General features: G+C 40.4%; 1 protein-coding gene across 1 annotated transcript in view; it reads left to right on the top strand.

The window, feature by feature from the left end:
• LOC138951389 (zinc finger protein 107-like) overlaps nt 1-27,712 on the top strand; it is a 45,961-nt gene extending 18,249 nt beyond the window's left edge. Inside the window, exons 5-10 of the mRNA XM_070323000.1 lie at nt 8,440-8,582; nt 16,516-16,711; nt 18,413-18,527; nt 19,591-19,697; nt 20,696-21,044; nt 22,502-27,712. Coding sequence (XP_070179101.1) covers nt 8,440-8,582; nt 16,516-16,711; nt 18,413-18,527; nt 19,591-19,697; nt 20,696-21,044; nt 22,502-23,556 — 1,965 coding nt within the window. The 3' untranslated portion in view covers nt 23,557-27,712. The remainder of the gene's footprint in view (nt 1-8,439; nt 8,583-16,515; nt 16,712-18,412; nt 18,528-19,590; nt 19,698-20,695; nt 21,045-22,501) is intronic.
• Nucleotides 27,713-27,943: the final 231 nt, after the last annotated feature.

Here is a 27,943-nt window from a genome sequence, read left to right as displayed (position 1 = left end):
GTAGCATATGTCATGTCGTAGTGCATGTAACACCGCCCTGATATGGCTCTTCTTGGTCGGCTGGGCGTTAAGCAAACAAACAAACAAACAAACATAAAAGTGCATGTAACCTTCACCCGATCAAGGGGGATCGGGAACGTTTTCGGAAAGAGGTAATAACATAAGCAGAGAAAGTTGCACAATTCGCACAGACTTAGGCAACATAGATATGCACAGTGCAGTTCATCTTTTAGTTATCCTTCACAATTAAAGCGGCATATGGTAATTCATATAGGTCAAAGTGGCATTAGTCATGTCCCAGTTCAAAATAGCATGTAATCTAACATATGTTAAAGTGGCATCTGTCATGTCAATGTAGCACGTGTCATGTCAGATCAAAGCAACTTTGTCATGTCATAGGTCAACTAGCATGTGTCATGTGAAAGGTCATTCTAGCAAGTATGTCATGGGTTAAAGTAGCATATGCCATGTCATATGACAAAGGAACACTTACAATGACTTTGGTCAATTTAGTAGCACGTGTCATATTGTCATAGGTCAGTGTAGCACTTGTCACGGCATAGGTAGCTTGCATCTTGTGATAGGTCAAAGTAGCAAAAATCATGTGATAGGTCGAAGTAGCATGTGTCATGTCATACGACAAAGTAGCACATGTCGTGTCATAGATCAGTGTTGCACTTGTCATGTCATAGGTCAAAGTAGCCTGTGTCATGTCATAGGTCAAAATAACATTTGACGTGTCATGTTACAGGTCAAAGTAGCATGCAACATGTCATGTTTCAGGTCAAATAAGCACTAGACCTGTTTCATGTTACAGGTCAAAGTAGCATGTGACGTGTCACAGTCAGGTCAAAATGGCATGTGAAATGTCAAGGATTATTATGAGACATTGAGTTTGAACTTTTATTTTATTTTCTATGAATTAATATGGTGCTATATTCATGTATCGTTCTTTTGTCTTTTGAAAGTTAGTTTTGTTAAGTGTTGTTTTGTAAATTTTTATTTGGAGAGAATTTGAACACTTTAGATTTAACACCTTTAATATTATTGTTTTGCTAGATTAAATAAAACTGGTAGGTGCATGAAGAATTTTGATCCCTGTGTAGATGCATTTATTATTTTTTAACCTTGAGCTCAGCTATGTTTTATGCATCATTTTACTGCAGTTTTTCTGTTTCATTTACTGGTCTACCGGCACGGTTGGCTTAGTGGTAAGGTGTCCGCCCCGTGATCGGGAGGTCGTGGGTTCGAAGCCCGGCCGGGTCATACCTAAGACTTTCCCGCAGTGGGGCACTGCGGTTATGAAATTAAAGGCCCCTCCTGTTTTTGGAACCGCAGGAGCTTTCTAGTTTGCTGTTAGGTAGATTTTTGGTTCCTCTTTCCTGTCATGCTCTCTTTTTCTTCATGAATTCTTTTCTTTTTTCTGCCTTATTGCTCATTCACCTGTATTTTTTTCCAAAAAATCTCTTCTCTTGCCGCCTGTCTCGCGATTCATGTATAGTTTAATCTGTTAGTGTTCTGATGTAAGCCCAGCAGTAGATAGGTTAAGCCTATTTTAACATACTGGAAACTGGTAATCTTCCAGTAGGTATTAATTTAGTTTTACTAAAGCCTGCTGGGACACAAGCAGACCTGTTTACACTACACATTGAGCGTAGTAAACTACGAATTTTAATAATATACTACGCAACTACGCAAGTCTGTCGTTTTCTACGCAAACGGTATTTGTTTAAAAAAAAAAAATAAAAAAAAAATTCTTTTTCGTCTTTACACCTGTTCCTTGTCCCGTTGTGCTCTCACACCGCCCCGTCCCTGCACGCAAACGGTATTGTTTCGGCTACGCATATCACAATCCGTAATTTTCTTCATCTCCCTTGACCGATCCATTTTCCAATCCTTGTTTTCGGCCAGCAGTCGTTTGCTGCGTGCAGTGCGTAAAGCGCCCACGGGCGTTGCGTTGTAGCTTGTTAATGCCGAATAGGCTTCTCCAAGCAAATGCCGGGCACAACTGAAAGCGTTACTGCCAAACCATGCGGGCGTTTCGACCCAATGGCTGAACGCAGAGCACACGAAAGTGAAGATGAGAACTGTGAAGAAAATGACTCCGAAAGGCCACCGACCAAAAAGAAAAAGACGAGCAATGCGCCAAACCAAGTCTTTCTGCCAAAATATCATCAGGACTACCCATGCCTTGTCTCTTCGCGGAAAGGAAAACATCATGCTCATTGCACTGTCTGCAATTCCCATTTTTCCGTCAGTCAATCAATACATGTGGTAAAAAGTAGCAATCATTGTTCTTGTTGTTGTGATAGGTCGACGAGAAATTCTACACATTCAATTACAAAACTACACATTTGCCTCATTTTGCTCCCAGAAAATACACATGCAATGTTTTAGGGGTAAACAGGTCTGCACAAGTAATGGGTTAGTGCATTTGTAAACAGGAATCGCTTGACAAGTGGCCCCCTTCATCCCCCCCTTCCTCGTCCTGATATGGCTCTACGTAGTCGGCTGGACGTTAAGCAACAAATAAACAAACAAACAAACCTAAGACTTTAAAATTGGCAATCTAGTGGCTGCTCCGCCTGGTGTCTGGCATTATGGGGTTAGTGCTAGGACTGGTTGGTCCGGTGTCAGAATAATGTGACTGGGTGAGACATGAAATCTGTGCTGCGACTTCTGTCTTGTGTGTGGCGCACGTTATAATTATGTCAAAGCAGCACCGCCCTGAAATGGCCCTTCGTGGTCGGGCTGGGCGTTAAGCAAACAAACAAACAAAGTTTACTGGTCTTCTGAGGTTTTGTACAGATTCACTTGTCAGAGGTCGATGCATGAGGTACTGCAAACTCATGGTGACCCTATGCTGTAAACAAACCAACAAACAGTATCACTTTGAGGCTTTGTGGTACCAACAGTTTCAGTTCCAATGTTCGTTACTTAGGTGTATGAGCTTCCTTTTATTGTGATGAGTGCTGGAAAGAAATGTGCATTCAAGTAAGACTCCTGAGAAAATGTACAGCTATTTTGTGTCAATATACTGTTGTTAAAGCTGTGGTCTATTTATGACTTTCCGGGGCTACGAGGTTGAAAAATAGGGATACAATCATGTACAGAATTCTGTACAGCAAACGCTACCCGAAACCCCACTTATACAACGTGTATGACCTTGAGAGCTTCAGTCAACACTTAGAGAGATCAAGGGGAAAAAATAATCGCGCCGGCGAAGATTCGAACTCTCGACCTCGAGACTTCGTGTCGCATGTCCTAACCACTAAACTACTGCGCCAATCGAGAAAAAGAAGGGAAAACATTGATATGAATTCATGTTATGTTATTCTTGAAGCAGCATGATTTATATCTCTATCCGCCCATTGTTCAGAAGTGAATACATGTATAACTATTTCTTAGATGTCTGTTTTCAACTGCACAGAGCTTTGGAGAGATTCAATTACTGTTCATGTCATTTTTCTTGCATGTTGTAAATAGAGATATCGCAGCTATTTGTATGGCGCGAATGTCGTGTAGCATGACGGTGTAAACATGTACTGCGATTCCGTGAAACATGTTTGCAAATATAGGCAAATTTGAATGGCAATTTTTTACGTTTTTGCAACGCATGAATGGTAATTCGTAGAAAGATATAAAATTATCTTTTTTTTTATCTTTGACAACACTGGTGAAGTGGCCTAGCGGTTAAGACATCGGCCCCGACATTTCGAGAGCAAACCGGATGTTACCACTGCAAAATTCAAGCGTTGACTGAAGCTCTCAAGGTCATACACGCCGTATAGGTGGGGTTTTGGGTAGCGTTTGCTGTACAGAATTCTGTACATAATTTTATCCCTATTTTTCAACCTCGTAGCCCCGGAAAGTCATAAATAGATCACAGCTTTAAAATGAGTGCTGGGAAGAAATGTGTTGTCAATATATTAAGTTTCTTGTGAAAATGTACAACTTGTATGTGTCTACTGTTGTTGTAATGAGTGCTGGGACGAATGTGATGTACACATTATGTGCTTGTGACGTGAGTGCATCTACACTCAGTCATTATCATGTTATTCATCAACATGGCTGCATTTTTTGGTGACGTACACACGGAACAGCATGTATACATGAACACGAATTAACACACACACACACATACACACACACAGGTTACTAGAATAGGTAAGGTTATGTTTCTCTCTCCCGGACTTTTAGTAGCTTGGTGTTCTAAGACAATGCAAGGGAAGTCATTCTGACTTCATTCAAGTTTCGTACTTCCGCTTGGAAAAAACATGGCTTTGGAATGTTTCTCTCTCTCTCTCTCTCTCTCTCTCTCTCTCTCTCTCTCTCTCTCTCTCTCTCTCTCTCTCTCTCTCTCTCTGCGTGGTGTGTGTGTGTGTGTGTGTTTAAATGAATAAGATCAAAACAGTGACAAGTTACAAGTGCTTTCTTCAGTGGGGCTTTATTAATACCTCAAAGCCAACTGTAAAAATAAATGGTGAAAACAGTGACACATCTCAGTCAGTGAAACATCACAACAGACAAGTGAGTGAACACATCAAGTCCGAGTCAAGAGATGCAGAAGACACAACAGTTGTGACGGGGGACACACAGTTCATTCCAACACACCGAGATGAAGGAGCCGACGCTGAATCGAGCGCAATGGCAAGAGTTACATATTTTCAGAATTACACTGTTTAAGTAAAATTGATGACAGTTGTTGTCATAACATTGGTTTAATTGGTTATAATGTATTTGTATACTATAAGTCTGAATGACTCTTTGCAGAGTTTGGATGCAACTGACTGTTGCATTACAAACTCAAATATTTAAAGTTGTGTGAATATCCGTATTCCGGATATCAGATTACAATTTCACTTTACGTGGAATAATGGCATTCTGGTGTTGAAGAATTATTATTTGTGTATTTCAGAATGTCTGTTGTTATATTTCTTTCTCCTGTCTGTCCATTCACCCACACAAAAGTTTTTATACGAAAGTGTAAGGGGGTTTGTGTGGTCGGTCTGTAGCAGTCTGTGAAAGTCCTTCATCACAAGATGGCGTATCTTCAGAGGGAAGCAGCACTGGATTGGATCACCTCACGGCATGTCAGTCAAACAGGGGAAAAGTCTTCACAAAGACACTAGAACACAAACAGAGAACAGCACAGGACAAAACAAGAGAGAAAGAGGACACAAAACAACAAAAACTCATTCCTGTTACGATTTGAAGCGGCAAGTGGTAACTCATACAGGTGAAAGGCCAAATAGATGTGCTCAGTGCAACTAGGTGAAAGGCCATGTAAAAGTGCACAGTGCAATTCATCCTTCAGGGATAGTTGGAAATTGAAGCGGCACATGGTCATTCATACAGGTAAAAAACCACATAGATGTGCACAGTGCAATGCATCCTTCAAACGCCCTGACTACTTAAAGCAGCACATGCTAACTCAAAGTCATACTGACAAAAGAGGGAAAGAGAGGCGCGCAGAAACATGTTTCAGATGATATCACCATCAACACAGAAGCAGAGAAGTGCATGAGTACTGAATTGCTTTTGCAATCCTGACAGACTTCTAACACACACACACACACACACACACACTGTGTGTGTGAGTAGATTATCCAGGCTTCCATGATCTTATACATCCACTGTACTCACACAAAGTTCTGCAAACCCACACACGACCTCTCTCTCTCTCCCTCTCTCTCTCTCTCTCTCTCTCTCTCTCTCAAATTTCAGAGACGTACACATCAAGTCAACGGTCAACATTCATACATTAACACACGCACAGGTTACCACTAGCATTATATGTAAAGTCTTTTTTTTTCCCCGGGCAAAATACATTGCTCTCATCTTTCAGTATCAGTAGGTTGGTGTTCTAGACAATGCAAGGGAAGTAATTTCGGCTTACTGGTGTTGGGCGCAAAGTAAGAATCCGGGGCAGAGTTGAAATAATCGGGATTTCTCGAAACCTCAGTTGATTTCCAACAAAGCTCCGCATTTCCGGAAACGAGCTGCCTCGTTCTAGAAATGGCTACCCTTCGACTGGCACAAAAAAAGTATACCCTTTTTCACAGGTCATGAATAAGGTATATGTAAAAGCAAGGTCTTATACAGGGGAAGTCTTGAATTGGGGGGGGGGGGGGGGGGTACACTGTGTGACAATTCTCTGACAGCGCATGCAGCTAGCTAGTTAAATGCTGTGGCACGGTCTTATTTTGAACACAATTCTTTTTTTCAGAGTAGAGTGTTAGTTTTTTACGACAGGCTGAAATCATCTTTGATTTGACTCAAAATTTTGCAACAATCAATCACATCATGATAGCACACAGACTTTCACATTACTTTTCATGAGCCTAGATTACAATGCAGTGACAAGAGCCTAAGCTCAGTCAATGAAGTAATGTTGTATCTGCAGTCCAGAGAGACTGTGTGAGTTTAATATATAATCAATTAAGACTGAATAAAATCATTACAATCGATAGTTACCAGTGAGAAGTTATATCGGAACACTCTTGTTACGTTGGGATTTTTGTTGTAAAATGTAAGATTTGAAACTGTGACGTTAAAAATTACGTCAAATTGGTGCGTTTTAGTCGAGTGGGTGACGTTGATCTGTGTTGTTCCAGCCCGCCGAGGTTATCAAAAAGTGTTTTTGTTTGTTGTAATTCGGTTGGTTTGGTGCGTTATACAATGCATCTGCATTTTCGAGACTAAGCATTGATCATTTTAAAACGCAAGGATCATCATATGCCAACATGACTTGTATCATTTTACATCGCATTCTAAGAAAGAGCAGAATTCTCACTATGCGCGCGGTACATTTCTAGAATCGCGTAGCGCAAAGTTGGAATTCCTACAATGGCGGCCATTGTTGGAATTCCAACAAAGCGCAGGTCATTTCCGGAAAAGCGCCGATGACGAGATGGGTCGCAACACTGAATCTGGAGCTCAGCTCTGAGCAGTCAATGATAGGTCTGCTTTAGAGGGTAATGTTGAGCCTTAGTGGGTTTTGAATTTCATTTAAATAAAAAAAATTACCAAGAGGGTTCCCGTACAGTACGTGTTCTTGGCAGGACTACTTCAAGTTACGTACTTCCGGTCGGATTGAAAATGGCGTCTGCCGAACTCCCTGTGGTGTAAATTCTGACACGATTTTATTAACAATGTGATAAAAGACAACCTGGGGCGGTTCACATTATGCGCTGGTGAATATCCCAGCTCAACAGACGATTAATCGTGGACAGTCTGTCTACAAAGTGCCCAAGAAAAGTGTGACTGAACGATGAGTGGAGAAGTCAACCTGTGCACAAGATCATCCGATAAGGAGCGAGTTTTCGCGAGGAACAGGGTTGAGCTACGGTAGGGTCACTGCGCATGTCTGGTTTTTTTCTTCGCGAAAACGCTGTTGGGTTGTGTCCAGTCGCGTCCCTTGCAACAAGATGGCGACAAGCGCGTTAATGATTTACTGTTGTGGAGAGTTGATGGACGACGATGATGAACAAGCAGTACTGTTTTATTGTTGATGTGAATGTAATGCCAAAACATCGAACTATCGATTCGAACGTCAATGAAGAAGTGAGCGTGAAAATCGAGCGCAAAACAGCCGGGTAAAAGTTCAGGGCGCTAAAGTACATTTGAGCCGAAATCGCACCCAAACTCCTGTTGACCTCATTTCTTCCCAAAATAAACATCACTGCTAAAATAAAATGCATTAAAACCAAGACAGTATCCAACCCAGTATCCTTAATTTTTGAAAGGCTAAGTGATTTACAACAAATGTCTTCTCACAATCCGTAACTTTGTCAAAAAAATTTGCAGAAGTTTCTCACCTCGCCTTGGCAGCCATCTTGGAACTGGAGAGACCCTACGCAGGAAGCAAGGTTGAAAGTTGGTTAACCGGTGACGTCACTCCAGTCGTACCGGACCGAGTTTTTGCGACCTCCGGTTCGACTCGAGTCACCTTAGTTGACGCCAAAACTCGCTCAAGGAGTTCAGCCACACAGCACACTAATTACTAAATCAGTCACATGACATTGTTGTGTCCAATAACCAATCTATTCATTTTGTTATTCCTCAGAGACACAAAGGACACCTTCTTCTTCTTCGTTCATGGGCTGAAACTCCCACGTTCACTCATGTTTTAGCACGAGTGGAGTTTTACATACCGCGTGTATGACCATTTTTACCCCGCCATGCAGGCAGCATACGCCGATTTCAAGGTAGGCATGCTGGGTATTTTCGTGTTTCTATAACCCACCGAACTCTCATTATATGGATTACAGGATCTTTTTTGTGTGCATTTGTCTTGTGCTTGCGTGTACACACGAAGGGGGTTAAGTCACCAGCAGATCTGCACATAAGTTGACCTGGGAGATCGGAAAAATATCCACTCTTAACCCACCAGGTGGCAGCGACCAGGATTCGAACTCACGACCTCCTGATTAAGAGGCCGACGTCTTACCACCACGCCACTGCGCCCGTCAAAGGACAACTGAAAGCCAAGGAATGCCACAGTGCGTGGCGTGGGGGTGCCACTTCAGGACGGATAAGAAAGAACCAAAGGGAAAAGGAACAAGCACAACTGTGCACCGGTAAGTGAAATTTTGTTCTTCATTTGCGCTTACATGTGACATCGTAATCACCTCACCTGTATATATATGGTCAAGAGTACAGAATAGTGTTCAGTCTCTGTGACATGAGCATGACAAATAAAATTTTGTCATAAAACAATATTTTTTACTTAAATTGGAGCATTTAGTTATCTTGATACTTCCTACCAAAAGAATTTTCAAATGGGCTTTTTACTGAGTAGTATTTGAAGAAAATGTATTTGGTTTGCATGTAACGGTAACAGCGTGACCCTTTCAAACAACATCAACTTGAAACAAATCCAGTTTAATTCCAGGTCTTTATTTAACTTTAAAAGCCTGCTACAAGTGTACTTTCAATTATTAAATCATAACAACAGTGTTCTAGTCTGATACAGTATTGAAAACTGCATGTAACTGTTGTATACATGTACGTAACTCTACACAAAGCAGAACATTTGACTTACAATGTTAGAAAAGTAACATATATATTTAAGTAAAATAAACAAACAAAAAGTCTTCAAATATGATAAGCCATATCTGTATATTTAATTGTAAGGCCTAAAAAAAAAATAGGTGTGGTTACGGTAACCCGACCTACCCTATTTTTAGGGGCCAACCCTATAACTTTTTATTACATTTGTAAAAAAACAAACACAAAAAAACAAGAAAACGAGTGCAGAAAACGCAATGAAAGCGAAAGCGCCCGAGTCGCACACTTATTTCCCTGTCAAGTAGGTTTAATTTGTACACATTAGAAAAAAAAGTTAAAAAAAAAAGAAAGTGATTGCCTACCTTCCTACCCTATTTTTTTTGGCTATGTTACCGTAACCACACCTATTATTTTTTTTGGCCTAAGAAGAAAAGTTCATTTTTCCAATTTCTGAATAATGTTATAATGCACCATACATTTACAACATCAGGCGTTCCTAATTTCAAGATAAAATGACTAAGTAAATGTACTGTATTAAAGGCTCCTACATTGTCAAGGTATGAAATACTTCAGTTAAAGTATTAATGAAGGTTAAAGTATCCCAACAATTGTTTTACTCGTTTTAATGTATAAAATAGACAACCGAGCAATACATGCATGTAACATAACACTGTGACCTATAATTTTTTTACCCATTTTTCACCAGAAAAAGAAATCTATCCAAAATTAAATGTTCTACAAGTAAATACATAGATATAAACATATTTCATATCCAAAAATGTGAGTCCAAGTGATAAAGGGAAAGAATAAATAACAAGAAAAGACGTATGCAAGTAACTTTACACCAACTAGTGCTATTTGAAGGTGAAATAATTGTTATACAGCCTCTCAATCATTTAAATCGTACTAGTAATTGAAGAAAACATTCTCTTTATATTGAATGACCTATTGAGTGCTTAACACAGTGAAATAATTGAATTTAAGTGGATTCAGAGCCAGTTTTAGGCAACAAACAAAATATCCCGAATAAGGGAAAGGCAAACATATCCATTCCACTTTTGTTATTACTTCAGCTACACCTTAGTAATGGAAGGAGAAATACTCAAACAAAACAGCAAATGTTAGACAAAACATTGGGCAACAACCAAAAATGTCCTACCAACCTGTTAGACAAAACATTGGGCAACAACCAAAAATGTCCTACCAACCTGTTAGACAAAACATTGGGCAACAACCAAAAATGTCCTACCAACCTGTTAGACAAAACATTGGGCAACAACCAAAAACTAGGCTGGTTGACTTCATGCAAAACAAATACATGACAACAATACAGCTCCAGACATCTTAGCGCATAGGAACAAAGGGCCACACATAGAAGTCTGTTTGCTTTCACGCTGTTTCTTCAGGAAACGTACTTCTGCACCATCAGCAAAGAGGGCTTGAATCTGCAACACAAAATAACAAGAAATTTCGAGGTGATATTCAAAGCGTACCAGTTCCACATAACTAATCTCATGAAAATCATCAATTTGATTGAATTAAACATAAATTACAATGCATGTTAATATATTCGTGTACATTTAAACAAAAACTAGGATCATCAGTACTGAAACAAACAAAAAAATGAAATCCCCAGTGCCTCAATTCTCACAATTGTTTCTTCTTCCTGAATGTATTCAAGTCCTTGTACTCTTGCACATAAATAACCCTGATAATACAGTTTACCCCTTGAAATGCAGGTCAAAGTATTGTCAGCTGAGTCCACACCACTCTGTTCTGCAAACTTCACTGAATGTCGTCTCAGTTGATAGTGTCCAAGAGGTGTACCTGAGAAGGAAGAAAATTTTTTAAAAAATGAAACAAACTTTTTCATGTCCTGAAATAGCATTCCTAATGCTGTTGATCATGTGTGTGTTATGTTCAGGGTTCGTACGCTCCTTGAATCCCCTTGAATTTTCAACCCCCCTTTTCAAGGACCTTGAATCTCCTTGAATTTGGAGAAAATGGTCATTCTTGTGTTTAACCTCCTTGAACCTCCTTGAATTCTGAAGTGCAGGCAAAAAAAAAAAGTTAATATTAAAGTTTTTCAGCAATTTATATCGATTGTGTGCGTGTTGTGTGCAAGTCGTGTGTCGTCTGCCATCGTGCGAAGGGAAGTTGAAACCGATTACTTCCCCTTCATCCGGGTAGCTTTTAGCGCCATTTCTGAAGAAGCAGTGTGTCGATTCATTGTGACAGCGTTTCAAGCCATTGCCGGTCGAAAATCGTAGTCATGCCGGGTGGAAAGTGCTTTTTTAACCCACGATGGCTGGAGGAAAAGGAATACAAGGATTGGATCCAGCGGGATTGCAACAAATACAAGACTTTTTGCAAATGCTGCAAAGCACGTGTGGATATTTCAGTGATGGGCGAGTCAGCCCTCGTTAGCCACGGAAAGGAAAGAAACACAAATAATTTAAAAGCGTCTGCACCTGTAGTCCCGATTGCAAACTTCTTTTCTGTAACGTCATCGCAAAGCTCTCAGTCTGCTTCTGTAACTGCAACCCCGGGTCCCGCGATGCCAACGTCCTCTCGGACTCTTTCATCATTTTTCACCAAGACCGATGTTTTAAAATCGGAAGTCATGTGGACAATGAACGCTGTGAACTCGCACTACAGTTTCAAGTCGTGTGAGAACAACTCCAAACTGTTCCAGGCAATGTTCCCCGACAGCCAAGTAGCGAAGGGATATCAATGTGGCGAGGGGAAGACCAGGTATCTAAGTACTTTCGGCCTTGCGCCATATTTTCATTCGCTGCTGAAAAAACAAGTGAAGGAGGAATCCGGATACGTTCTTCTGTTCGACGAAACGTTGAACAAGCACATCAAAATGAAGCAACTTGACATTTTTGTTCGTTGCTGGAACGGGCAGCAAGTCCAAACGGAATACTACGCTTCCAAATTTCTTGGACATGCTTATGCAACCACCCTGATTTATTCTCTGGAGCCTGCCGTGGTAGAGCTGGGATACCGGAAATACTCCTTGAAAACTCCTTGAATACTCCTTGAATTTCACTGTCAGGTGTCTGTATGAACCCTGTATGTTACATTCTGATTCAAACACATACTGTTAAAACTCATCCTAATACATACCCCCCGCGGGTTAGGGGGAGTCCCATATTGGTTGGGACTAGAAAGAATTTACCCGATGCTAAGAGGCGACTAACGGTTCTGTTTCTTCTCTTCTTTTGTCTTATTTCTGCCTTACCAGTCCTTTCACCTATATTTCCTTCCAAGAAAACTCTCCCTACTATTCCCTGCAGTTTTCCAATTCTTTTCTTGTTGTCTTATTTCTACCTGACTGGATCCATCACCTTTATTTCACTTACCAAAAGTCTTCTTTTCCACATCCTTATTTCTCTGCACCCCGCATGTCGTATGAGGTGACTAACAGATTCTGTTTCTCCTTTTACCCTTGTTAAGTGGTTCTTGTATAGAATATAGTCAATGTTTGTAAAGATTTTAGTCAAGCAGTATGTAAGAAATGTTTAGTCCTTTGTACTGGAAACTTGCATTCTCCCAGTAAGGTCATATATTGTACTACGTTGCAAGCCCCTGGAGCAATTTTTGAGTCACTTGAGAAAAAGTGACTCTATGTAATCGGTCAGTGTTAGTCTGTCCGGCCGGCCGTCCGTAGACACCACCTTAACGTTGGACTTTTCTCGGAAACTATCAAAGCGATCCGGCTCATATTTTGTTTAGTCGTGACCTCCAATGACCTCTACACTTTAACGATGGTTTCGTTGACCTTTGACCTTTTTCAAGGTCACAGGTCAGCGTCAAAGGAAAAATTAGACATTTTATATCTTTGACAAAGTTCATCGGATGTGATTGAAACTTTGTAGGATTATTCTTTACATCAAAGTATTTACATCTGTAGCCTTTTACGAACGTTATCAGAAAAACAAGGGAGATAACTAGCCTTTTCTGTTCGGCAACACACAACTTAACGTTGGGCTTTTCTCGGAAACTATAAAAGTGACCGGGCTCAAATTTTATGTGAACGTGACTCCCAGTGACCTCTACACTTTGACGTCTGCTTTGGTGACCTTTGACCTTTTTCAAGGTCACAGGTATGTCTTGAAGGAAAAAAATTGAAATATCATATCTCTGAAACTATTCATCGGATTTGATTCAAACTTTATAGGATTATTCTTTACATCAAATTATTTACATCTGTATTGTGTTGTGAATAGCAATTTCTTCCTGTCCATCTGATGCCTCATATAATATTCAGAACTGCGAAAGTGACTCGATCGAGCGTTTGCTCTTCTTGTTTGATTAGTGCTTTTGTGAACAAGAAACACTTAACAAGTGGCTCTATCCCATCTCCCCCCCCCCCCCCCCCCCCCCCTTTCCCCTATCCCATCTCCCCCCTTTCCCTCGTCGCGATATAACCTTCGTGGTTGAAAACGACGTTAAACACCAAATAAAGAAAGATCCTAATACATAATTATTCACTCTTAGTCTGAAAACACTGACCTTCTTTGTGAATTTTTTTTTTACAGAGTTAAGTTACATTCAAGCAATATATTAAGTGGTTTTTTGTTGTTGTTGTTGTTGACCTGTATTAAACCATATCTTGTTTGTTAAGCAGCCTTAAAAAAAAAAGCATCCACAGAAAAGAAAGAAAAGATAATAAACTATGCTGACGACAATTTTTACTCATGCATGTAACTTAACACCGAATAATCCCTTTGTCTATATGTTTGTGTTATGTGACATTCAAACACATGTTTAAAAAAAATGCTTGTACTAAATTATCCACTCTTTGAACATTATAGTGTGCAATTAGTGTGCGCAAAAATGTGAAATTCTTCAAGATGCATTTGAAAGTAACTTTACACAAAACCTATGGTGTCATGTTACATGCAAACACCTTTAATCTATTTTGAAGCATTAAACAGTTTGAAAAGCAAAATTGTTGACTTTCCAGCCAGTCACCTTCGAAAGTATGATTGAACCAGTCAATGAAATCCTGAGTTCATCTTAGCAATGCCATTTGAAAATTTCAGTACGACTGCAGGTAACATAACATGCATTTGTCGTGTTAAGTTACTTGCATGCACGTTTTTTTACTGCATGTAACATAATGCACAATTATTATTCAAATGTTACCCATGAAGCAAACAATTCATTTGTATTAAAAAGCTCCTATTCAATAGATTTTGCTATACCAAACTTGTGCGATGAAAAATGCATGAGTGTAACTTAACACCAAGTGCTCTTTATGGAGTAAAGTTACGTACAAACACACATCACTAAAACATCCCTTGTGCAGGCGAAAACACAAACTAAAGTTAAAAATCGCCATTCAAAACACATCATCTTGAAAAATCAGACAGGTACTTGCAGATTCAGTTTCCATCAACAAGGTGATAGTTTGCATGTTGTCACTGTGATTGCGTTAGGTTACGTACGAATAGAACATTCAAACTTAGGTTTTAGATCGTACCAGGGCCATCCATGCACATTCATCGAGAATGCGATTGTTCAGATTATTGCATATTTGTTTTCCTTTAAAATTTCCCCGATCTAAAATTAATGCAGCACTTGCTTGTACATGTACTTTTGTGTTAAGTTACGATCACGCGTCAAAATGGTAAAAAAAATGGTAAGTCGAAACAATTTTTTTTAATCCTTCGAGATCTCACAACACTCTGTCCAAAATTGGTCTTCTCGCTATAAAACATGTAGAAAACATTCTTTTAAAGCAAACATATTCCTGCATGTAACATTAAAAACAATAACACCAAAAGTAAGCATGGTCACTCGCAAACACGTGCTCATAACAGATCAACAAACATGTTTCACAATTCCAAATGCGACTAAGATAACCCCTGCTAACACTGTTTTCACGTTCATGCTATTGTTCGTAAAAAGGATAATGTATTTTGGTCACTTTACTTGCATTTCATGTCTTTCACTGACAAAACTGCATGCATGTAACCATAAACAGCAAAACTTACCTCATGCTTTTTCGCCACAATGACCCATCGATGCTTCGACCAAAACAGCATGTGATCAGCTTTTTTGTCAACAATATTCAAAATGGCCGCCGCTTACACAAAATCTCGTTCCCGTCCTAGTGAGGGATCGTTTTTTGTTGCATGCACGTAACATAACATTAACGCGGTTTTCAATTATTTTTCATTTGGACTGCTATGTAGAGTTGAATCAAAAAACCGCTTAAAGTCCTATGCCGAAATGAAGGCAGCGACAGAAGCTTTAAAATCATGCTGTTTTCCACCTACGCGAGACTTCCTACTCGTTAAAATGAAGACGAACTCGGTACGAAAAACTAACGCGACGGTTACATGCAAGCAGCCGCCCTTTGAACGCAATTATACACATCGCCGGTCATTCGTTCGTCCTGAGAGTAAACCAGCATTGAACTGTTTTGTCTTTCATAACATGATATGATGGTTTCAGTTTCAATTTGTCTCTGGTAAAGCGAACATGCAGCTTCAAAGTGTACGTGTGTGAATGTGTCACGTTTCGCATTTCGCCGACAACCGACTTTTTCGAAATAATCCACAGATATATAACTCAACAGAGACAGATTTGAACACAAGAAGACATGCATATTGAAATCAACTTATTTTGAACAGATTAGAACAGGTTTGATTGAGGTGCATGTAGAATGGTTGCCTTTACAAGGCTAGTTTTGTGACCGACTCGTGATACAGGCACTCAACGCTCTGTTGTACTCTTGACCATATACCAAGTGAAAACATGGAGTGGGCATCACCTTCAATGAGCGCTTCTGGGGTGATAACGCGAGACAACTCCTGTGATCTTGCCGCAAGGTTCCGCCTGTTACCTTTGTCTTTTAACCGTATAAAATGCACGCCTTACACACAAACTGTTACCAAAGCGACATGCTATTTGGGACCAATGCACGTTTTTTTCCTTTTTCGTGTGATCTTGCCGCGAGGTTCCGCCTGTTACCAGCCCAAAGAAAGAAGGGGCATAACCTCACCAGAACCGCCCATTTAAGTACAGTGGAACCCCCTTTCATACCTCCCAATTCAACCGGCACGGTTGGCCTAGTGGTAAGGCGTCCGCCCCGTGATCGGGAGGTCGTGGGTTCGAACCCCGGCAGGGTCATACCTAAGACTTTAAAATTGGCAATCTAGTGGCTGCTCCGCCTGGCGTCTGGCATTATGGGGTTAGTGCTAGGACTGGTTGGTCCGGTGTCAGAATAATGTGACTGGGTGAGACATGAAGCCTCCCTGTGCTGCGACTTCTGTCTTATGTGTGGCGCACGTATATGTCAAAGCAGCACCGCCCTGATATGGCCCTTCGTGGTCAGCTGGGCGTTAAGCAAACAAACAAACAAACAAACCTCCCAATTCAAGACTTCCTCTCTTTTGAGACCTTACTTTGTCAGGTGGGGGGGGGGGGGGGGGGGGAGGGGGGGCATCCACTGTATATAATCCATAATTTCTTTTATTGTTTTAGGTTCCCTAAAGACCCAGAAAGACGTAACATATGGACCAGAGCGCTTCGAAGAGAAGGCTTTCAAGCAACTGACACCATGGTCCTGTGCTCAAGTCATTTTGAAGAGTCCTGCTTTTACCGATTTGGACAGACAGTACGTCTCGAGAAAACTGCTGTTCCCACGCTTTTCGACTTTCCACTACACCTGCCAGTCAAGGTAAGCTGAAGGATACAAAACTCTGCAGACAGACAAAGCAACACCAGAACAGTGAGCATTTACAACATTAATGAGAGAGAGAGAGAGAGAGAGAGAGAGAGAGGGTGGCAGAGAGAGGGTGGTAGAGAGAGGGTGGTAGAGAGAGGGTGGTAGAGAGAGGGTGGTAGAGACAGACCTGGGAACCCATACGATTTCGCCGTGTTTTGTACGCATGATTGTCGAGAATACGATCAGTACGGTCAGTGGGAAAAAAATACGACAAGAAAAATTCCTAGACAACTTTTCTTCACGCGCCCATCCCAAAGCCGATCCAGTATTTTGTCACATGATTACAGTTTTTGTCAGTAAACCTTGAAAAAAGCATTTGTTTTAAATACATGTATAGGTAAACTTAATTAACGGTGTGACACCGGCACGGTTGGCCTAGTGGTAAGGCGTCCGCCCCGTGATCGGGAGGTCGTGGGTTCGAACCCCGGCCGGGTCATACCTAAGACTTTAAAATTGGCAATCTAGTGGCTGCTCCGCCTGGCGTCTGGCATTATGGGGTTAGTGCTAGGACTGGTTGGTCCGGTGTCAGAATAATGTGACTGGGTGAGACATGAAGCCTGTGCTGCGACTTCTGTCTTGTGTGTGGCGCACGTTATATGTCAAAGCAGCACCGTCCTGATATGGCCCTACGTGGTCGGCTGGGCGTTAAGCAAACAAAACAAAACAAAAAACAAACAAACGGTGTGACGGACGCGCGTGAGGCATGTTTTAATCATGGATGTTCAAACACTGTGTGGCAGGGAGAGGGTGGTAGAGAGAGAGAGGGTGGCAGAGAGAGGGTGGTAGAGAGAGAGTGGCAGGGTTTAGCCTGAGAAAAAAGGCAATCTGTCCTCTACCAAATTCCTATGGGACATAGTCGAATAGAAGGCAAGAATCACTAAAGGGGCCTGTACGCGTTTTGACCAAAGATGCGAAATGGTGCAATATGGTGCCATCTGAGAATAAGCTGGTATATTGTGTTATCTCTCTCTGTGTGTGGGTGAAATCCTATGTAAAGTGTACATTTGGTGGCGCAGTGGTACGTAATCTCAAGCAGTATGTAAGAAATGTTAAGTCCTTTGTACTGAAAACTTGCATTCTCCCAGTAAGGTAATATATTGTACTACGTTGCAAGCCCCTGGAGCAAATTTTTGATTAGTGCTTTTGTGAACAAGAAACAATTGGCAAGTGGCTCTATCCCATCTCCCCCCTTCCCCCATCGCGATATAACCTTCGTGGTTGAAAACGACGTTAAACACCAAATAAAGAAAGAAAGTACGTAATCTCAATGCGCGCTTTGACGCACTGAAGGGAATTGTGAAGGGACATTTTCAGATTAAATACGCCAATGGCGCAGGGCGCACTAGTAAGTGAAACTCTTGGGTGGTAGAGAGAGAGAGAGAGGGTGGGAGAGAGAGAGAGAGGGAGAGTAAGCATGTCGTGAGCACTGGTAGTGGGTGTCTATCATTGACAGGAGTACTGTTAAACAATTTAAAGCTTCATACAGTGGAACCTCCTTTTAAGACCTCTGAAAAGGATGGAGTCTTAAAATGGAGGTCAAGGTAATGGTTGTTATGAGCAGAAAGTCTGACAAAACAAGGTCTTAATTTGGGGAAGTCTTCAATAAGGGGGTCTTAAAAGGGGGGTGCCACTGTATGATGTTTGTTTCCACAGAAGCAACAGACCCGGAAAGCTCCAGCTGCTAGGACTGTGACACTGAAGGAAGATGACCCGCCATCACCATCTACATGTTCCAGCCACGCAGAGGTGGCAGACAGACCAAAACAGGGTGAATTGACTGTTTTGGGTCATCATTCATACATGTATGCTAAATACAACCCGTAAAATGAAAAGATTTGATTTTAGATGCCTGTGCGAAACAGCTGGAAACTACGTTCCCGGGTTTTCCCCATCAGTTCATGCATCGACTCATGAAAATAAAAAGTAGCAAGACGACAGCAGAATACCACCCTGCCTTGAAGAAGCAAGACGTAATTACTGCAAATTGTACTTTGTATGATATTGTTTTTTTGAGCCATTGTAAAGTGCTGAAGAGAAGTTAAAGAGAAGCGCCATATAACATTCCGTTATTATTATTGTTAGTAGTAGTAGTAGAACAGAGTAGTTTGTTGTTATTAGTGTTCACAAATTAGAGGCATCATGAAGCAGCTCATCAAGGAATAATCCAGATCATTCTGTTCATGCAAGAAAGTGTAGATCTCATCTGTGCATACAGGAAAGAGCAGATCTGTTAAATTAATGCTTACCTGGTTACTGGTGTGTTTTCTTTTTATTAATGGATCATGTAAAAAATATTTCTAATTGTTTGTTTGTTTGATGCACTGCAGTCTACAGAGCACATGCAGCATCTCAACAGAGACATGAAAGTCACATGAGATGGGTATTCTTCTTCTTCTTCTTTCATGGGCTGAAACTCCCACGTTCACACGTGCTTTTGCACAAGTGGGTTTTTACATGTATAACAGTTTTTAGCCCGCCATGCAGGCAGCCATATGTCGCTTTCGGGGGAAGCATGCTGGGCATTTTTGTGTTTCTATAACCCACCGAACTTTGACATGGATTACAGGATCTTTTCCATGCGCATTAAGTCTTGTGCTTGCATGTGCACACGAAGGGGGACAAGGCACTATCATGTCTGCACATGAGTTGACCTGGGAGATCGCAATAATCTCTACCCTTAACCCACCAGGTGGCCGAGTTTGGGATTTGAACTCACTACCTATTGATCAGGAGGCCAATTTCTTATCAACTAGCGACTAGGCCACTCCGCATGTCAGATGGGTATATATATTTTTGTGTTTAGGTTCACATTGTTTATCTTTTATTTGCAGCTAAAGGCGGCCGCAGAAAACAGCTAGCAGGAAGTTTGCCAACTCTGGGTACGCCACTGCCAGTGAGATATGTATTGACGCCACAACCACAGCCCGAGAAACAAAATGCAAGTGGATGAATACATTTTATCATTGATATGATGTTTGACATCATTTTGTTTTCTGATTACACCAATAATCATGTAATATATTTTGTAGGAGCAGAATTTTAAAGTTATAACCAGATTGCCAATCGCCGCGTTTTGTTCAAACAGGCAGCTCTTGCAACGTAAGAGAATTTTAACGATAGCTCTGATTGTTTACCCTCGGTTCTTTGTCAAAAGTGCATTCACTCATTAGACCAGTGCACTTTCCCAGTCTCACACCTAATGGTAGATGTGTGAAGCAGGGACTCAAAGTGAGAATTCTACTGTGTTCTATGGGGTTGGGACTGTTTTTTACACTTCAGTGGCTGTTCCCCCAAGACCCATTTTTGCTATCAAGCCGCGCAAAGATAATTTGAAAAACATCTTTTCCCCTTCCAATCCATAACGGTTGTAAAGTAACAACAGTCAAACAGATATTGTCGGTAGTTCAAAAAGAACATTGTGTTCATGGGCGAGGTCAGGAAGTAATGAATTAATGAATTAACTACTATGGGTGGGTTGGTGGAAGGGGTAGGAGAGACATGTCATCTACCCAAAACTGAGACTAAACTGGTATGGTTTGGTCTGTTTCTCCCCTGATATCAGCGAATGGCTGCCTGAATGAAGGGGTAAAAACAGTTATAAACATAATAAAACAATTTGATTGTGTGTGTGTGTGTGTGAGAGAGTTTCAGCCAATATATGCAGAAGAAGAAAAAGATAAGAAACAAAATACAAATAAAAAACCATGGCGTCACAACACTTGGTCATAAAAATGTGATATTATGATATTGTTTCTGCAGATAACATCATGAATTTTGCACTCTGCATGGCTTAATAATAAAGATATATGTACTAAGTAAGTTTGGTGCAAATTGGTTTGTATTCAAGTGTGTAGCGCGAACAAACAAAAACTCTATTTGCGCGAAATCCATTGGGTTCGCTTACCTTAAATACACCATAACCTTTTATTTTTGCAGCAGCACTCAGACGACGAAAGCCAACCAAGACAGACAGTGAGCGGCTGTGACAGGATGGAGGAAGAAGAGCGGACAGTGAAGACAGAGGTCAAGACAGAAAGAGATACACAAGAACCACTACTAGTAAGACTACCAGTGTCACTGTGCACAACAGAACAACATTCACAAGAGCCAGAGGTCAAGACGGAGGTCAAGACAGAAAGAGATACACAAGAACCGCCACTAGTAAGACTACCAGTGTCAGAGTTCATGACAGAGCAACACTTACAAGAGCCAGAGGTCAAGATAGAGATCGACGTTGCAGAAGAACCATCACTAGCATGGTGCATGACCCAGCAACATTCACACGGTGAGTGTTTAGATGATGGTTAGGTTTTACAGGTGCTTGTATGCATTTGCATAAAAGTGCATCATTTACAATTACTGTCAAAAGTCTCGTCTAAACTTAGCAAAAAAATCATCTCGACAAATTTCACACCCAAATTAAAGCATTAACCCCCATGCCATTTCATTAAAACTTTCAGTGCCAGTTCAGGCCATCTACTTGACTGTCTGAAACACCTTTCCGATCAAAGATTTCTTTTACAGTGATAACGTGACCAGTGCTCAAATAAGGGTACCCTCAAAATTGACTGAAATGAATTTCAACACTGGAAACCCGCTATGAAATTGCAGAAAAAACAATACACTTCGCAGACTGAATGGAAACGTTCTCAGTTGTTGATAGTTGTGGGTGGAAGGAAGCATTGCATTATTGGTACCCAAATGTGGATCGTGTGTGAAACGAAGCTTCCTCAATATTCCCCCACAACGGGCAACCGTTCCTCCCTATAAATTATATTTATTGTGTAGACAAATGGATATAAAGTATGAATATATCATAATATAAAATATTGTTCAGTTTAAGTTACTGTTTCGACGGTTAAAAGTGAATCATGACGTAAAAAACCCGCTATTTAGAGCGTAGGCATGGTCAAGAACCTGTGACGTCATACCCAAATAGTGCTAAAATCTAAGAAACACATTTTTCAGCAGAACAAGGACTGATCTTCAAAAACACGTATGTTTCTGACCAAAACACCGCTGTTTAACATCTGGGCTATGCCACTGAAAAAAAATATCCTTAACTTTTTGTGCTTAGTGTGTATTGATTCAGAGGTACACAATAAGATTCTATTGCAGATCTGGAGCCGTTTTGAAATCGCAAACAGCTTGAAAGGTCATGTATAAATTTAGTGGGTCACACAGGGCCTAGTTGGTTTGGGGGTTAAATAAACCACGAGAACTGGTGTGTGGTTTACACTTGAGAAAAAGCCATTCAGTAAGTGTGGTTTGATGTTGTAGAATGCTATTGCGAGTGTGTTCTATCAGGTTAGTATTGCAGTTTTAGTGTAAAAAGATGTCTTCGTTCTGTAAATCTCCTGTGTAGGCGGAGTGGGCCTTTTCATTTGGTTACTTTCGCTTCTGGGGTGATAACGCGAGACAACTCCTGTGATCTTGCCGCGAGGTGGCGCCAGTTACCAGCCGAAGGAAAGAAGGGGCATAACCTCACCAAAACCGACCATTGTCTGTTTACCGTATAAAATGCATGACTTACACACAAACTTTTACTAAACCGATATGCTATTTGGTACCAATGCAAGTTTTTTTTCCTGTCTCGTGTGATCTTGCCGCGAGGTGGCGCCAGTTACCAGCCGAAAGAAAGAGGGGGCATAACTTCACCAGAACCGCCCATTGTCTGTTCATTACTTTTGAAAAATGACGAGTTGCTTACTACTACTGCTGTGTTTATATTGTGTGTTACAGTGTCGGTTGAGGCAGACTTCACAACAGAGAGCACAGCAAGTATCATGAAGGAACAGACAACACAAACTCAGGCTGAATTCTTCTATCAGTCTCTGTCATCACAAGAGTCAGTGAAACATTCCAACAGACAAGTGAGTGAACACATCAAGTCCGAGTCAAGAGATGCAGAAGACACAACAGTTGTGACGGGGGACACACAGTTAATTCCAACACACCAAGATGAAGGAGCCGGCGCTGAATCAAGCGCAATGGCAAGAGATGACACTGCACAGCTGACAAGGTCACCTTACAACAGTCAAAGTCCTTCAACACAAGATGGCGTATCTCCAGAGAAAAGCAGCGTTGGATTGGATCACCTTTACGCATATCGGTCAAAGAGTTTGAAAGGGGAAAGTTTACACAAAGAGAAGAAAACGGAAGCAGATGTAAGGCCACATAGATGTACACAGTGCAATTCATCTTTCAGATGTCCTTCTGAATTAAAGCGGCACATGGTCACTCATACAGGTGAAAGGCCACATACATGTGCAGTGTGCAGTGCATCCTTCCGTCAGTCAAGCACATTAAAGCAACATATTATAACTCATACAGGTGAAAGACCATATAGTTGTTCACAGTGCAGTGCATCCTTCCGTCAGCCCTCTGCATTAAAGCAGCATATTCTAACTCATACAGGGGAAAGACCATACAGTTGTTCACAGTGCAGTGCATCCTTTGGTCGCTCTTATCACTTAAAGAATCACATTCTAATTCATACTGGTGAAAGACCATACACTTGTTCACAGTGCAGTGCATCATTCAGTCGGCCCACCACATTAAAGCTGCACATGGTCACTCATACAGGTGAAAGGCCATATAGATGTGCACATTGCAGTTCCTCTTTTGGCCAGTCTACCTCCTTAAAGCGGCACATGCGAACTCATACAGAAGAAAGGGGAAAGAGAAGCGCACAGAAACATGTTCCAGATGATATCACCATCAACACAGAAGCAGAGCAGTTCATTAGTACTGGTTCAGATGGGATGTGGAGCATGCAAAGGTTAATCAATCAGTGATCACTCAGTTGCTCGTGTGTTGAAAGCTTACTCACAGACTGGCACAGACTATCTCATGTGTTGGAAACTCACCTAGTTGGCCACCTGGCACAGACTATCTCGTGTGTTGAAAGCTCACTCAGTTGGCCACCTGGCACAGACTATCTCATGTGTTGATAGTTCACTAGAGTTAGTCACCTGGGCACAGACTATTTTGTGTGTATCTGACTACGAAATGGCCAAGTGTGAAGCAACACCTGTAGGAGACACAGTTCTGACAGGACACAGGTAACTCTGTCACACAGAGATGATGAAACACATTCTGAGTCTTCGTGTGCTTTTAGTGTGATGTTCATACAGACGGGCGCTGTGGCGGGGTGGTAAGACGTGGCCTTTTAATCGGAAGGTCCAGGGTTCAAATTCCGGCCGCGGCCGCCTGGCGGGTTAAGTGTGGAGATTTTTTTGATCTCCCAGGTCAACTTATGTGCCGACCTGCTAATCCAAAGCGCGATCCGGTGAAAGATAAAGCAACCTGTGTAATTATAAGTAAAAGTAGCATGTGTCATGTCATACTCATAGTCGGGTCAATGCATGCATTACATATGTCATAGGTCTAAGTAGCATGTGTCATGTCAATGACAAAGTAAAACAATCAATGCTGTAGCACTTGTCACGTCAATCACGGTCAATGTCAAGGAGTATACTGAGATATTGAGTTTGAACTCTTGTTCATTTTATAGGAATGAGTTCTTTTTCTAATGTAGTGGTATGTTTTGGAAAGATTGTTACATTTTGTGTTGTTTCTTAAAGTTTTTGAGGAAGAATTTGAATGCTTAAGATTTATGTTTTACAACTTTGATACTATTATTCTGCTCATTGTACAAATAAACCTTCGTACATGTAGTGAACTGGTAGGCGTGTTTATGATTTTGATCGCTGGGTCGATGAAGTTCTTGTTTTTAACTTTGATTCAATAAACCTTAGAAAATGGTTGATGCTTACAGCTTAGCTATGTTTTATGCGTCATTTTACTGCAGTTTATCTCTATGCATCATTTGCTGGTCATCGGAGGTTTTGTACAGATTCAATTGTCAGATGGCAGTATGAATAATAATATGATCAGGTTGCGGGAGACGTTCCATGGGTTCCAGCTCTGACTCGTCTGAGGGGTCACTTTTTATATTTAGTCAAGTTTTGACTAAATATTTTAACATCGAGGGGGAATCGAAACGAGGGTCGTGGTGTATGTGCGTGTGTGTGTGCGTGCGTGTGTGCGTGTGTGTGTGTGTAGAGCGATTCAGACTAAACTACTGGACCGATCTTTATGAAATTTGACATGAGAGTTCCTGGGTATGAAATCCCCGAACGTTTTTTTCAGTTTTTTTGATAAATGTCTTTGATGACGTCATATCCGGCTTTTCGTGAAAGTTGAGGCGGCACTGTCACGCCCTCATTTTTCAACCAAATTGGTTGAAATTTTGGTCAAGTAATCTTCGACGAAGCCCGGGGTTCGGTATTGCATTTCAGCTTGGTGGCTTAAAAATTAATTAATGACTTTGGTCATTAAAAATCTGAAAATTGTAAAAAAAAATAAAAATTTATAAAACGATCCAAATTTACGTTTATCTTATTCTCCATCATTTGCTGATTCCAAAAACATATAAATATGTTATATTCGGATTAAAAACAAGCTCTGAAAATTAAACATATAAAAATTATTATCAAAATTAAATTGTCCAAATCAATTTAAAAACACTTTCATCTTATTCCTTGTCGGTTCCTGATTCCAAAAACATATAGATATGATATGTTTGGATTAAAAACACGCTCAGAAAGTTAAAACAAAGAGAGGTACAGAAAAGCGTGCTATCCTTCTTAGCGCAACTACTACCCCGCTCTTCTTGTCAATTTCACTGCCTTTGCCATGAGCGGTGGACTGACGATGCTACGAGTATACGGTCTTGCTGAAAAATTACATTGCGTTCACTTTCATTCTGTGAGTTCCACAGCTACTTGACTAAATATTGTATTTTCGCCTTACGCGACTTGTTTTTAAGTCAGCTCAGTTCGCTCGCAACACTAGGTGTCATGGGCAATGTGTACCGTTTTACTGTTTTGTTTGTAAAGTTCACACATTTTGAGAGAAATTTAGGAGCATTCTGAACATTTTATGATGCCAAAATGTTGCTTTTGCATTGCTTCAGTGCATGATTATGGGTTCGATGGTCTGTGTCAAGCATACAGTTGAATCCCCCTTTTAGGAACACACACCCCCCCCCCCCCCCCCCAATTTAAGACTTCCTCCCTTTCAAGACCTTTAATTTTATGGATTTCCTATAGATTCATTTTCTCTGTAAATTTACCCTCATGTTAAGACTACCTCCTTTTTAAGACCTGATTTACTCTGATTTTTGGAGGTTTGTCAGAGGAGGTTCCATTGTATTTAAAAAAAATGCACTAAAATCTGCTCTTTTGGATATGAATGATAATTTATTGCGAAATCTGTTTATTGCACCTTTCAGTTGCCTACTAATGTGGTACCCAGTGCATTTGTGAATGTTACAAACAACAGAGTTAAGCGTTACACTGCCTACAAGTTACAACATCTAGTGTTGCGAGTGATCTGAGCTGACTGCAAAAAAAGTAGCCCCTCAGAGCCGGAACACTAAAACCCACCTCAGAGCTTATTATGCATGGAACGTCTTCCACAAACGTCTTTTGCCCTAAAAAAAAATCGAATCATTTATTTTGTGTATGATCTTCCAGATAAATAAATTGACAGGGTCTTGGCTTGCTTACGACTACGAGAGTTGATATTATTTGTCCGCAAAGATGGCCTTTTTTTCACTTTTGAAAGCTACGAAAAATGAATGCCAAATATTAAATCTTTAAAAAAATAATAACTTTGGTTCTAATTGAGGCAACGTGAGGCACTAAAATTACTAAAATTACCAAAATTAAACTTGGAAAATACTTGAAATAACTTAGTTTTCTGGGTAGTTACTGAAGTGACTTATAAAAAGAAATGAAACATTTGCAAAAACTAAAGGACATAGGCCGCTGTCGCTTTGCAAACTGGCATAAACAGCTCCATATTGGATTTCTATGAAATGGTTTTACAGCAACATCATACATCAGAAATGCTTAATATTTGTCACAAAGAAACATGACTTTTATCTACAATCATGTAGAATGATTTTTTTTCAAAAGACTACAGTTGATTTGTATTAATTATTTTTAAATAAGGATTAATGAATATGTGGTTAGAAATTCATTAATCCTTATTACAAAAATTAAAATAAATTCAACTGCAGTCTTTTTAATAAAACAAATCGTTCTACATGATTATAGATAAATGTCATGTGTATCTTTGTGACACATATCAAGCATTTCTGATGTATGATGTCGCTGTAAAACCGTTTCATAGAAATCCAATATGGCGGCTGTTTTCATTGCAACGGCAATCTGTGTCCTGTATTTCACAATTTTGTCATTCATTTTTATGTCACTTCAATAACTACCAAGAAAACTAGGTTATTCTATGTATTCTCCAAGTGTAATTTTAGTGCAACACAATGCCTTTTTTACTCGCACACATAAAATTTGTATGAATAAAAAAAAATTTAAATCAAGAGCTAAAACAACATTTAAATTCATGTCTGTTCTATTAAAGTTTGAAAATTCACCTTTGGGTACCCAGTAGTACTAGATAGCTTTGTGGTTTCAACAGTTTCTGTTGCTATGTTTGCTAACAAATGAGCTTCATTTTATTGTGATGAAAGGGAAGAAATGTGGTCACGCCAGCAAAGACTTTTGTAATAATGTACACAAATTATTTGTCAACTGTTGACAGTTGTTGTAATGAGAGCTGGGAAGAAGGGTGTAGTCAGTAAAGACTCATGTGAAAATGTACAACTATTATGTGTCGACTGTAGTTGTAATGATTGCTGGGAAGATTTTGAAGTCAGTAGTCTTGGGAAAATGTTCAAAAATCATTTTCACACTCGAAACAAATTCAGACCTTGCTTAACTTTGCATAAATAACCCAAGCCATTAGCAACACGTTTGATTTTAGGTGAGATTCTCCATTGCCTGAGGTATATGTCTTTTCCCCGAAAATGAGTGCGTGTGTATGTGTTTTCAAGAGAGACAGAAGAGGAGGTTTGTTAATACGTAATGTTACTGTGTTCGTTTGAGTGAGAGAGAGAGGGTACAATTATAAAATGATCACACACTCACACGTAAAAACAAGAAGGGCAAAGCCCATACGACTCACATGCTTTACACATTTTTCCTACCAAAATACATGTGACCTTGACCCAAGTTCATCCAAGGTCATGCAACACAAAGCTGTTAATTCAAGACACAGGAAGTACAATGGTGCTTATTGGCTCTTTCTACCATGAGA

The sequence above is a fragment of the Littorina saxatilis genome, linkage group LG16 (assembly GCF_037325665.1).
Source record: "Littorina saxatilis isolate snail1 linkage group LG16, US_GU_Lsax_2.0, whole genome shotgun sequence".
In the NCBI taxonomy this organism is placed as follows: Eukaryota; Metazoa; Mollusca; class Gastropoda; order Littorinimorpha; family Littorinidae; genus Littorina; species Littorina saxatilis.
The sequence above is the reverse complement of the archived record's forward strand: the minus strand, read 5'-3'. Positions and strand labels throughout refer to the sequence as shown.